Source organism: Mauremys mutica, chromosome 24 (assembly GCF_020497125.1).
Source record: "Mauremys mutica isolate MM-2020 ecotype Southern chromosome 24, ASM2049712v1, whole genome shotgun sequence".
In the NCBI taxonomy this organism is placed as follows: domain Eukaryota; kingdom Metazoa; phylum Chordata; order Testudines; family Geoemydidae; genus Mauremys; species Mauremys mutica.
In genome coordinates, this window is record NC_059095.1 from 8,734,085 (window position 1) to 8,745,385 (window position 11,301).

Sequence of the window (11,301 nt, forward strand, 5' to 3'; positions counted from 1 at the left end):
TCCCGCTCTGTCACAGGCCCCTAGCGAAGATCGGGGCCCCACTGTGCCTGGCACTGCACAAACCCAGGTGGGAGGCAGCCCTTGCCCCACAGAGCTGACAATGGTCACGCCTCAGAGCTGACACAATACAGAGCCCTGCAGCGTATTCTCACGGGCTTCGTCCAGTTTAGCTGCAGATGACGTCCTTTAAGGCTGCCTTCTGTCAGCGCCCAGGAGCGCCTGCTGAGGCTGTTTTCCCCCCGTCTAGGAGCACGGCATTTAACAAAACACCGAATGCAGAGACGGTGGCAACGGGGGCAGATCGGTCGACTTCCCTGCCGTTGCACCAGGGCTGAATTTGTCTCACTCCCTCGTGCTGTAGGGCCAGCGCGTCCGCGTGGCTATTTGTCCCCACAGCCAGCGCAGGAGTGGATGCCTGGAAATCCTCCAGCAACGGTTGTCCCGGGGCTCTGCAAGACTCACACGGTGCTACAGCTTGCGGAATGTTTCTCTTGCCCACGGTTCTAATTCTGGGCCCTTGAGGGAAACCGGTTCTTGGAAGTGATTTACTGTGTTCTGCTTGTGGGAAATAATTACTCCAGTCTCCGGAGCAGTTCTTTCATGGGATGACCTGTTGTATTAATTTGGATGGAGCATATGGGCTAACGGTGTTAACATAACCCACTCGCTATCCAACATTAGACAGTGTTGGACAAGGTCCGGGATTGGTCTGCAGCAGAGGTCCCTAAACTGTGGGGTGCGTCTCCCCAGGCGGTGTGTGTAGGAAAGTCTGGGGTGTGTGTGTGCAGTGGGGCCCGGTGGGGGGGGGCAGGAAGGGAGTGCCACCTAGCCCCTCCTCATCCATGGCTCTGCTCCAGTTTTGCTGCTATTTATAGCTTGGCTAAACAAAAAGCCACAGGTGACTTGCAGCGTTCTTACAGTAAACTGTATTAAAAAGTGTTTTTCATTTATGGGGGGGGTGGGTCGCACTCAGAGGCTTGGTACGTGAAAGGGGTCACCCGCACAATAGTTTGAGAACCACTCACTTGCCAGATGAATAACTGGAAAAAAGCAAAACTCCTCGGGACATTTACAGCTCATGAAATTGTGACTGGGGTATTCTACTCTGTTTGAGAGGAAGCTTTTGCCAAGTGCACAATTTATTATGTGGGTAAGAGCGCCCCTCCACGACACGTTATTTTGATCACAGTTCCAGCTGCTTGATTCTGAAATGGTATTGACGAGGGTTTTGTCCGGTGTATGACTGATTAGCGCAGCCTTTGAGCATGAGGATAGGCCTGCCGAATTCAATCAAACTGCTCACATGCTTGAAGTAGATCTTCAAACATTTGCAGGATCAGGATCTATATTAGAACTTGAGGCGTTTTCAGGACAAATACCTGAAAAACCTTTCCCCAGTTCAGATCCGTCTCAGTTTAATATTAAAGTCTGGGCCGATTCTACCCTCCCTCACATCTGTGCAGTCCCAGCGAAGTCACGGGCAGTGCCGAAGTGCAATGGTGGTCCAGATTCTGCCCTCTGACTTTTACACTCCATAACATGGCCGTTTCTGCTGCTGATGCAGTCCTAGGAACTGGGGAATTCAAGGCTGAATAACTTTCATGCTCAGATTACAAGATGAAGAGGAGCCAGGAGCTCCCACTTAAAATTCTTTATCTTACAAAGGCAATTGACTGTAGAGTGTGAAACAGACCATTGTGCCGGTGTGCTGAGAGCCAGCACCTGACCCAGCCTTCACTGTCACTTACTAGTTCCCCCAAAGAAGCCCTGATTGAGGGGAGGAAGACTTAATTATCTAATCAGATTGGGGGCTGATGAGCTAAGGGGTTAATTATCCCATCAGCTGAGATGGTAGTTAAAAAGCACAGGCACTGGGTACAAAAGGAAGGCTTGCAGAGCCCAGGGGAAGATAGGTTTCTGGCTGGTGAGAGGCCTCCTGCTCCTTGGAGACAGGGCTGAGGATTGAAGGTAGATCTACTGCATGGGGACTGTGGTAGTAACATCAATATACTCACAGAGGTGTTGATAATTAAGAGGCATCTGACTGTGGAGAACTCCAGGGTGGGAGAGGCACTAGCCTCCTGAAAGCCACAATATTTTAGGGTAAATGCAAATTTGGCTCAAGCATAAAATAATGTGTAGAGGTTTGACTGACATTCAGCTAATTTCCTTCCGATCAGCATGTTTTAAAAAACTTGAACTTAAAAGGTGGTGTCACAGGCAATAAAACAAAGGTTTAACATCAGCTCAGAAACACAGGCAGACCAGATGGGGGTTTTCTGAATGTTTTGTTATAAAAATGCATCTTAAACCATTACATATATAAACCAGTGGAATATAAAAAACTGCCTGTGGCTGTGTCGTAAATAACTTCTCTTCATTTTTTTTCAATTATATACATAAGATCTTTCCCAAAGGACAGTATGTGACTGGTTTACACAAATAAACCCTACATGATTCTATCTTCTAATGTCTAAAGTATTATCTACATCTGATCTATGCCGGGGTCTTTCAGCTCTCCTCAGACCTTGAAAAGCAAGACGAAAGTAATACCCGAGTGCTGTTTCAGTGGGGTCAACCAATGCGCATAGAAGCAGATGCATATTTCTCTATGAACAATTTAAAAGCATGTTCTGAATCTCTTCAAAGACCTGATTGTACAGCTCATCTCTGGACTTCAATCCATCCAGATAAACTGAAAGAGGGAAAAAAAATCAATGATTAGTTTGCAGTCAGAATGGCATTTGTGAGGGTCAAATTTCCAAAGCGCTTGAACCGTGTCTTGCAGGCGGCCAGCACAAAATAACCCCCGGCCCCAAAACACCTGCATTTTCAACCCAAATAAATCTCATTCCACAGAGCCTCTCAGCTTGGTTTAGACTTCCGGGAATAACCTGTTCCTAGGGCTGCACGGTTCTAAATAACACTTTGCCTTTGAATGGTGTTTTCTAATCAAAGCTGTTAGCTACCCCTGAGCAATTTCATTAAAGTTAATGAGACTGCAAAAGTTCAGCTGAGCAGAATCCAGGCCAGCGTTCTTGGCTTCATCACAAGCAAAATAGCAGGCAGCAGAATGACAGGGAATAACCTCCTTGAATGAAGTCCTGACTGCCTTAAATCAGCAGCACCGTTTGCCGCGAGAGTAACTTACCAGCATCAACCCCATGGGTCTCCATTTCCTTCCTGTATTTTAAATACATGGGCCACACGTGTCCATCGAAAAGACCGGGTGGGTCAGGTATAGGATAATGTCGTGTACTGTGGGTGTTAGAATGGAAAAGAATCTGTTAGATTACCGCCGACTCCGTGGGTGCAGAGGGGCTGGAGTACCCATGGGGAAAAATTAGCGGGTGCTCCATGCCCACCGGCAGCCAAGCTCCCCCCACCCCAGCCTCGCCTCCTACCCTGCTCCCTCCCAGCACTTCCTGTCCGCCGCCTAACAGCTGTTTGGCAGCGCTTAGGACTTTACGGGAGGGAGGGGGAGGAGCGGGGATGCAGCCCACTCGGGGGAGGAGGTGGGGCAGAGGCGGGGACTTGGGGGAAGGGGCGGAATTGGAGCGGAGCGAGGGTGGTACAGGGGTGGGGCTGTGGAACGGGGGCTCGAGCACCCACGGGGCAGAGGGGAAGTCGGCACCTATGTCTGGCACCATGCTAAAGACCAAAGGCAGGTATCTGATGGTTCTTCAATAGTATATGTGTAATGAGATTCCTTCCTAGGTGGTGTGCTGGGGAGTGGGTTAGCACTGGAGCCTGTTTTATTTTTTTAATGGCGATTCTTCAGGCTGATGCCAAGACTATTTGGTGACGGGGCCGCGTGTTGCCCGTTGAAATTTTGTTGGTTGCTTTCAGGTTTACAGAGCCGTCAAGACACAACACTTCAACTCTGCCCTTAAAAACAGAAGCCCTCCCATCGTAACCAATTCAATTCCAAGCATTCTCCCTCGCCCCCCACCCCGCTTTGCAAAAATGGTGACGTCTGAGGTTTCCTAAGGGAGTTAAGTGCCCAGAGACGATAAGAGTTGGACATTTCTGGAAGTAAAGCTGTCTGTGCCCCATTAGCTGTCCTCGTCCTCTGACTGCCTTGAAAGTTTGGAACTGGAACTTCAGTTGGAAAGTGACGTCAATACGTATATTGAATCACAACAGTCACGTGGCTAATGTGCGGTTTTGCATAGATGCGCAGAACCTATATCAAAGCCAAATATTATTAAACGTAGCTCAAGCAATTAGCTTACCTCCTCCTCCTCTTGCATTCGTCATAGGGAACTGTCAGATAGTAGCGTTTGTTGAACAAGTCGGTCAGCGGTCTGGGGAAGCAAGGGAAAAAAGGCAACACTAGATCACTTATTTCCTCCGATGGAGAGACAAATGCTAGTGGCCACGCTGCGACAAACAAAAGCTTTCGACATTTCTTCTATGACTTGGCTTCAAATTCTGCAGCAGACAATGTTTCAATCAGCCTGAAATTTCCAAACACTCTTGCGTACTACACAGAAGGAAGGTGTCTAAAGGGACCCGAACAGCCAGATTTGGCACAAGAAAGCTAGTCAGCCCGTGATCCTGGGGGGAAAACCAATGCAGGCGGGTAATTCTTTCACATTTGACTTGAATTATGCTCCTACTAGGCTTGAAAAAAACACTCCCTGGAGAGGTCAGATCAGACCAGAGGATCACTGCAAGGCCAATCAGATTTGTACAGCAGGGTTGAGCAAAGTTTGGCTGACAGAATTCTGATACCTCCCATGAAGGCTCCCAGAATGCAGCATTCCATCTTGGCCTACATACAGGCTGTTCACTTCAAGATGGAGCATTTCATAATGGGACCCAAAGTCTCATTTGGGCAACATTCAGGCACTGTACAGGCCTTGGGCCCCCCAGGCAAGGTACCGATGTAGTCTTCAATGAGGCTGTCCTAATATGTAGTCTGTGGAGACAACCCATTTACATTTGACGTTCAGCTTCAGAAAGCAGATTGCCGCTACCTGTGAAGCTTGATAAACTCAGTGTTTAAATGTCGAGCAGGTGTCATCGTACATGCTGTCCCCGCAAAACCGCCCACCGAGGGTAAGGCCGGAAGGGACCATTGTGATCATCTTGTCTGATCTCCTGTCTAACACAGGCCAGAGAACTTCCCTGAAATAATTCCTTGCGTAGATCTTTTAGAAGGACTTCCAAACTTGATTTAAAAATTGCCATTGAGGGAGAACCCACAATGACCTTCAGTTAATTACTCTCACTGTTAAACATTTATGCCTTTATTTCCAGTCTGAATTTGTTTAACTTCTAGCCATTGGACTGTGTTATGCCTTCTCTGCTAGACTGAAGAGCCCATTATTCAATATTTGTTCCCCATGAGGGTGCTGTTAGGTGGAAATCAAATGGCCTCTGATCCAGTAAATAAACCAGTTGTTGAGAGTTAAGATCCTGATGCAAGGCAACTGTAACGCTTCTTGGAAGTCTCATAGTTGTCAACTGTATTTCACTAAAGTTACATTAAGGTTATATGGAGACTTTCATGTCCCTCCTTCTCCAGCCTAGTCCACCACTCCCCACCTCCAAAACTAATTTTTCACTGCAAGAAGAGTGCAGAAAAATGTTGTTTTTTCTCAAATGTGAAGTTAATTGCTGAGCTCAGTCCAGTTCCTAACTGAGGATTGACCTCACAGGAGGCTATTGGACGGCTTTCCCTTCACCCTCTCCCCTGGTTCTTGTCACGCAGACGGAACGCAGAAGACCAGAAGTCCAAAGTGCAGGCAATACGATGTTTATTGGGGTTAGTTTCCAGCCAGCATGTGACGCCGCCGAGCCTTGTTTCCTAGTGTCCCCTCTCCCCCTCCTCGGCAGGTATAATTATGCCTGAAATGCATCCCCACAGTCCCACCCCTTACAACTTAGGGTCATGTTCTGTTTTGGGTCTGGGGTCTTCATCCTACCTCTTTTGTATCCCTTGGGAGGGGTAAGGAGTGAGGTTGTGCTGCAGTCAGGGACAGGCATTTCTTTGGTCTTTTTTTTTTTTAATACTCCCCCCATCCCTCTTTGCCCCTCCTGACCTGTTGCTTGATCTTGCCTTGAGATAGGGGTTGGGACAATCTTAAAGTGCGCTCTCCAGTAACACTTTAACTGCTCTTAGCTGTTCCCATTGTACTTACAAACCCATCTGGAAGCACCATACACGGAGTCTTTTGTCCTTTGTTTAGACATATTAGTAGAAGATAGAAGAGTATCAAGAAGTCAAACCCAAAATTCTATCCCAGGCTAACAAACAAACCTATGTTCTAACAGAGGCCAAGTACTGAATGGGCTTGGAGAATAAAGTATCTTCTTGTTCCCATCAGTGATCATTGCTGGTCTAGGCTGAGACACACTGGCAGGAGAACACAGGAGGGAAGTTTTAATGACCACTGCAGGATCAGTGGGTAAGGAACTCTGGTCTAAGTAGAAGTCTGGGTGCCTGTCACTCCCAAATTCAAATTCTGGCTCTTGATTAAAAACTTGCCTTGAACACTCAGTGGTTTGAGCGTTGGCCTGCTAAACCCAGGGTTGTGAGTTCAATCCTTGAGGGGGCCATTTAGGGAACTGGGGTTACAAAAAAACTGTCTGGGGATTTGTCCTGCTTTGAGCAGGGGACTGGACTAGATACCTCCTGAGGTCCCTTCCAACCCTGAGATTCTATGATTTCTAAGTCAATCTCTGTCTGTTTCCCCATCAGTAACGTGGGGGAAATTCTTACGTACGGCACTGCAAGGATCAGTTAATTAATTGCAAGGAGGCTTTCATTGCCACACATTTGTCTGTAAATAAAAAGACATTTTACTTGTAATTGTAAAGCAGGAAGCCTTCAATGACCAGGATGTGGATCTCCTCTGGGATGGGGTCTTTAGAGTTAGGCCTAACGTTCACCCCATGGGAGCGGGCAAACTTCCTTGGCTCCTCAATCCACGCATGCACCGTGCTCACCATTGCATCCATGTCCAATGATTCCAGCGCTAGTTAGAAGGAAGTAAGGCGGGGACGTCAAAAGCCAAAAACCACCGAGGCATGAAAGTGTGTAAATATAAACTTGTAATATGGAATTATGGAAATTTACCATTAAATCTTAATGTTAGAGTGAAAAAGAAATACTTAGGAAAAATATACATTACTGCTTCCTACAGCGACCACCGCTCTTACCATCCCATTGTTTAAAGCCGTCTTCCCCGACTTCTATCTGATCTTGTGGCTGAAATATAGCGAGCAATAAAACAGGGCTGCAAATGCAGGGTGACCAGTTAGCTACGATGCGATCACAACCCCCGCACTACACAACGGAGCAAGAGTTCACTTAACAGACCGCCTGCAGCCTCCTTCTGGCGGGGAAACTTGAGGGGGGCTTTTGACAGGCTCCCGCAGCCTGAGAGCATCAGAAAGTTCGTTTGCTCTCTTGTCCCTAGGGGGCGGCTGCTGACAAAGGTTTCTAAGTTTAACGTAGTCTAATAAATGCCAGATCTGGTTAGATCTAGGACCATGGTTTTGCATGAAGAAATAGAATCTTCGGCTATAAAAAACACAGGTCGTATTAAGTGACCATTGCTAGATCGCATGTTCAGCGTAGTAGGAATGAGTGTAACGAACACGTCCCATAAAAGCTGTAGGTCGGCATAGTAAATCTTGCTCCATCTTAGCTCTGCTTTCAAAAACCATTTATAAATGAAACATACCAGAGTGACATTGTATATCTTACAGAAAAAGGTAGCGAGAACTCCACCCCCTTTACCCTGAACTCCTATTCGCATTAATCTAGCTGCATTTTGTGGGTTAGGGTGAAGAAATACTCCCAATTTAGCAGTATATACAATCTATTTAGTTCTATTCAGTAGGGTGTGTATGCTTATGAAGGTTGGACAAACAGGGCTTACAGGTTTGTCAGCACAGGAAAATCTACGAGGCTGGGGGTATCGTATTATTAAAATAGGCTTGCTCCAACTGTATCATCACAACATGGCTTGATCTTCCCTATATCAGTGGGATCAAACTATGGTATAACCTGGGGTAGGTAGGGTGACCAGACAGCAAATGTGAAAAATCAGGATAGAGGGTGGGGGGTAATAGGAGCCTATATAAGAAAAAGACCCCCAAATCGGGACTGCCCCTATAAAATCAGGACATCTGGTCACCCTAGGGGTAGGCAACCTATGGCACGGGTGCCGAAGGCGGCATGCGAGCTGGTTTTCAGTGGCACTCACACTGCCTGAGTCCTGGCCATCGGTCCAGGGGGGCTCTTCATTTTAATCTAATTTTAAATAAAGCTTCTTAAACATTTTAAAAACCTTATTTACTTTCCATACAACAATAGTTTAGTTCTATATTACAGACTTATAGAAAGAGACCTTCTAAAAATGTTAAAATGTATGACTGGCACGTGAAACCTTAAATTAGAGTGAATAAATGAAGACTTGGCACACCACTTCTGAAAGGTTGCCAACCCCTGGTATAACCATTATGAAAATTGTTAGAGTGTGAAACACAATTCAGGAACATGTTCTAACGTGGCTTGGTCTTTGACATCATCTGGGCTTGATCCAACATACCCACTACCTCCAGTGGGAGTCTTTCCACTGACTTCCATTGGCTTTGGCTCAGGGTCCTACAGAGGTAAAACAGAGCTAATGGTATTAGACGGACCCCTGACATAATACTCTTCCTGGCCCAGCTCCTGACAGGTATTTTGACTCCTAACTTCCATTGAAATCAGTGACAGTTAGGAGGATCCTGCATACTTTTGAGGATGTGCCTAAAGGACGATAGATTGGTTTGGCTTTGTTTTAAATTATAAATGCCGACCTGCTTCCAGCTTTGTCATAAAAGATCATTTGAGAGCACTGGAAAGAGAATGATAGCAAGAAAGGGTCAAGGTGGGGACAAACTGGGAAAATAATCTGAAATAAAAGCAAAAAAAAAAAGTTTATTTAAAACCGTGGGTGATCTAAGGTTAGATGCACTTGCTTTGAAATTAAAACTCAAGGAGATAGCGAATGATCATTTCCACAGCCTATGTTCCAGCCTTGTTGGCCTAACACGCTGGGTTCCACACACTGTGTTGAAACTAACACGCTAGCATTTAGTAAAAGGCAATTATATTTCAGTCTGTCCAAAACAATTCAAACATGAAATATGTTCTTCCTAAACAGCTTATCCTCACAAATGCACAACAAACTTCCCTGTGGCACATACTTGACATTGTACTAAATAGATAAGTACATTAAATATATAACTATTTATAAAGCCATTAAATAGGCAGAGTAGTTATACTTACCTTGTAAAAATCATCCTGATGGACAACACAACAGTTGGGAAGTGCTTTGATAAGCCGGTTGGTCAAAGTGGTTTTGCCGCCGTTGGTCACACTAAATAGAAAATTTGAAGCAGCATTGGGGAAGATGCATTAGTTCAATGAGCAAGTAGGGCCGACTAGCAGCACTTCTTCAGAGGGTATTTCCATTACAACCAGGTCTGTCTGCTTCTGCGTTATATGAATTAAAAAGAATCTTTAATCAAGAATTCTGATTTGTGGCACGTGTTGAAGGCCAGCAGGCTCCACACTGTTTGCCCTGATGGAAGGAATGGATGTTTCTTACATTAATTCCGTCACTTTCGCTTCAATATTTCTTGCCCCCGCAGGATCCGGCAAAAGGAGGCGAGGGACAGCATCCCTGCCTGTCCTAATAGCCACTGATGGACCTGCCCTCCATTAATTTATCTAGTTCTGTTATAGACTTGGCCTTCACAACATCTCCAGGGTCCTCCTCTCAAGAACCAGAGCCAAAGGGAGGGAACCCTCTAGTCAGAGGGAAAGTCCCCGTGTCCTTCAGATTGTTCCCCTCAGTCTCAAATGGGGGGTGTTCTATGAAACCTCTAGTTAAATTGCTCCCCTGTTGGGGGCGCAGGATCTCTGCCATATGTGTTTCAATGGGAGCCCTGAAATCTCTCTGAGACCCATGTGGCTTCAGCCTGAAGGGGCAAAGTTGCTCACTTAAAATATCGCCCCATCTTTAAATCCTGGGATTATGAACAAGGAACATGAGCAGACATCTCCCAGGGATTCACTCGCTGGGGACTGGCCCAGGCGGGCACCCTTTGATGAACAAGCCATTTTAAAAATAGATTCCAAATGTCGTCTGATTGGCATTGCTTTAGCCCTGTTACCCTGCTATCTGTGGGATTTAGGATACATCAGTTGATACAGCCAAGATCCTTGAGACTTTAAAAAAAAATCTGCCACAAGAGGGAAATGCTTTAAACAGCTGCCTTAAAAATAACCCCAAAGCAGGGAGTCTGCCTTTGCTGTCCTGTGAATGAGGCTTGGGGCAGATCTGGATTCAAACTCCCACGTCCCCCCTACAACTGCATCCCCAAGCGGAGGGATTTTCCTCCCCAGAGGAGGGCGGGAGTCATCAGGGCTGAATGTGCCAACTTCAAACATTTCATTCCAAAGCTTTCACCCTCGCGTGCTTTTCCAGACCCCTATAAATCAGATCCTCCACTGGTGTCAGTTGAATGGCCCATGACAACCGGCACCCGCAGAGGATCTGTCCCCTGCAGTCACCCAATTCTGGAGGTTTATGCAGCTCTACTTCCCAGTCTCATGCATTTGGAGGGGAAGAAAAAAAAGACCCTCCTTTTTGGATCCATTTTAGGAAGCTTTTCCATCAACTTAACTGCCCACCCCTGTGTTTTGCAATGGAGCACTTAAAACCTCACTCTGCCTTGAAAGGCTCTTTCATTTTCTTAGCTGTTTAAACCTACTCAGAAATCACGTATAAAGATAAAGCTTTTCTGGCTTCAGCTCCCTCCCTTTATTACTATATAAATCCCAGCCCGCGGAGCGCTCCGCAAGCAATATAAGAAGCATGATCTAGAGTTAGGAGACATTAGTGCTAGATTTTGCCTTATTTAAATCCCCGCCTTATTACCACATAAAAGTACATGTCATCTTCACGCCCCAGGGCATGCCGCGCGCAACAAAAATAAAAAGCAGGCAATAAATGCAGTATCACCTAGCGACTTACCCCCCTATACCTATGATGTATTTCATCTTCCTGGAGTTGTGTCCTCAGCAGCAAGCGGGAGGGAAGAAACTTGGATCCACGAGCAGAAAGGACGCAGAGCTAATGCCTGATCCTTTCTCTCCCTAAACGAGTGGCTGTCTGCAGCCTCTCGCTCTCAGCTCTGCCTTGCAAGTCGCTTGACTATTTCATTGAGGCAAAAAAGCCGTGGGCGCCTTTAATTTATACCCCGCTACTGCAACGACCTCCCCGCCTCCCT

At 46.3% G+C, this 11,301-nt stretch overlaps 1 protein-coding gene across 1 annotated transcript; it reads right to left on the reverse strand.

Annotated features, from left to right (window-relative positions):
• Positions 1-2,394: 2,394 nt before the first annotated feature.
• On the reverse strand, positions 2,395-11,071 carry NMRK2 (nicotinamide riboside kinase 2). Its single transcript, XM_044998903.1, has 7 exons — positions 11,046-11,071; positions 9,293-9,383; positions 7,171-7,219; positions 6,815-6,986; positions 4,236-4,307; positions 3,152-3,258; positions 2,395-2,695 (listed from the first exon to the last, which is right to left on the reverse strand). Exons 1-7 carry the CDS (start codon positions 11,069-11,071, stop codon positions 2,610-2,612), a joined length of 603 nt encoding a protein of 200 aa, XP_044854838.1. The 3' UTR covers positions 2,395-2,609.
• Between the last annotated feature and the right edge of the window lie 230 nt (positions 11,072-11,301).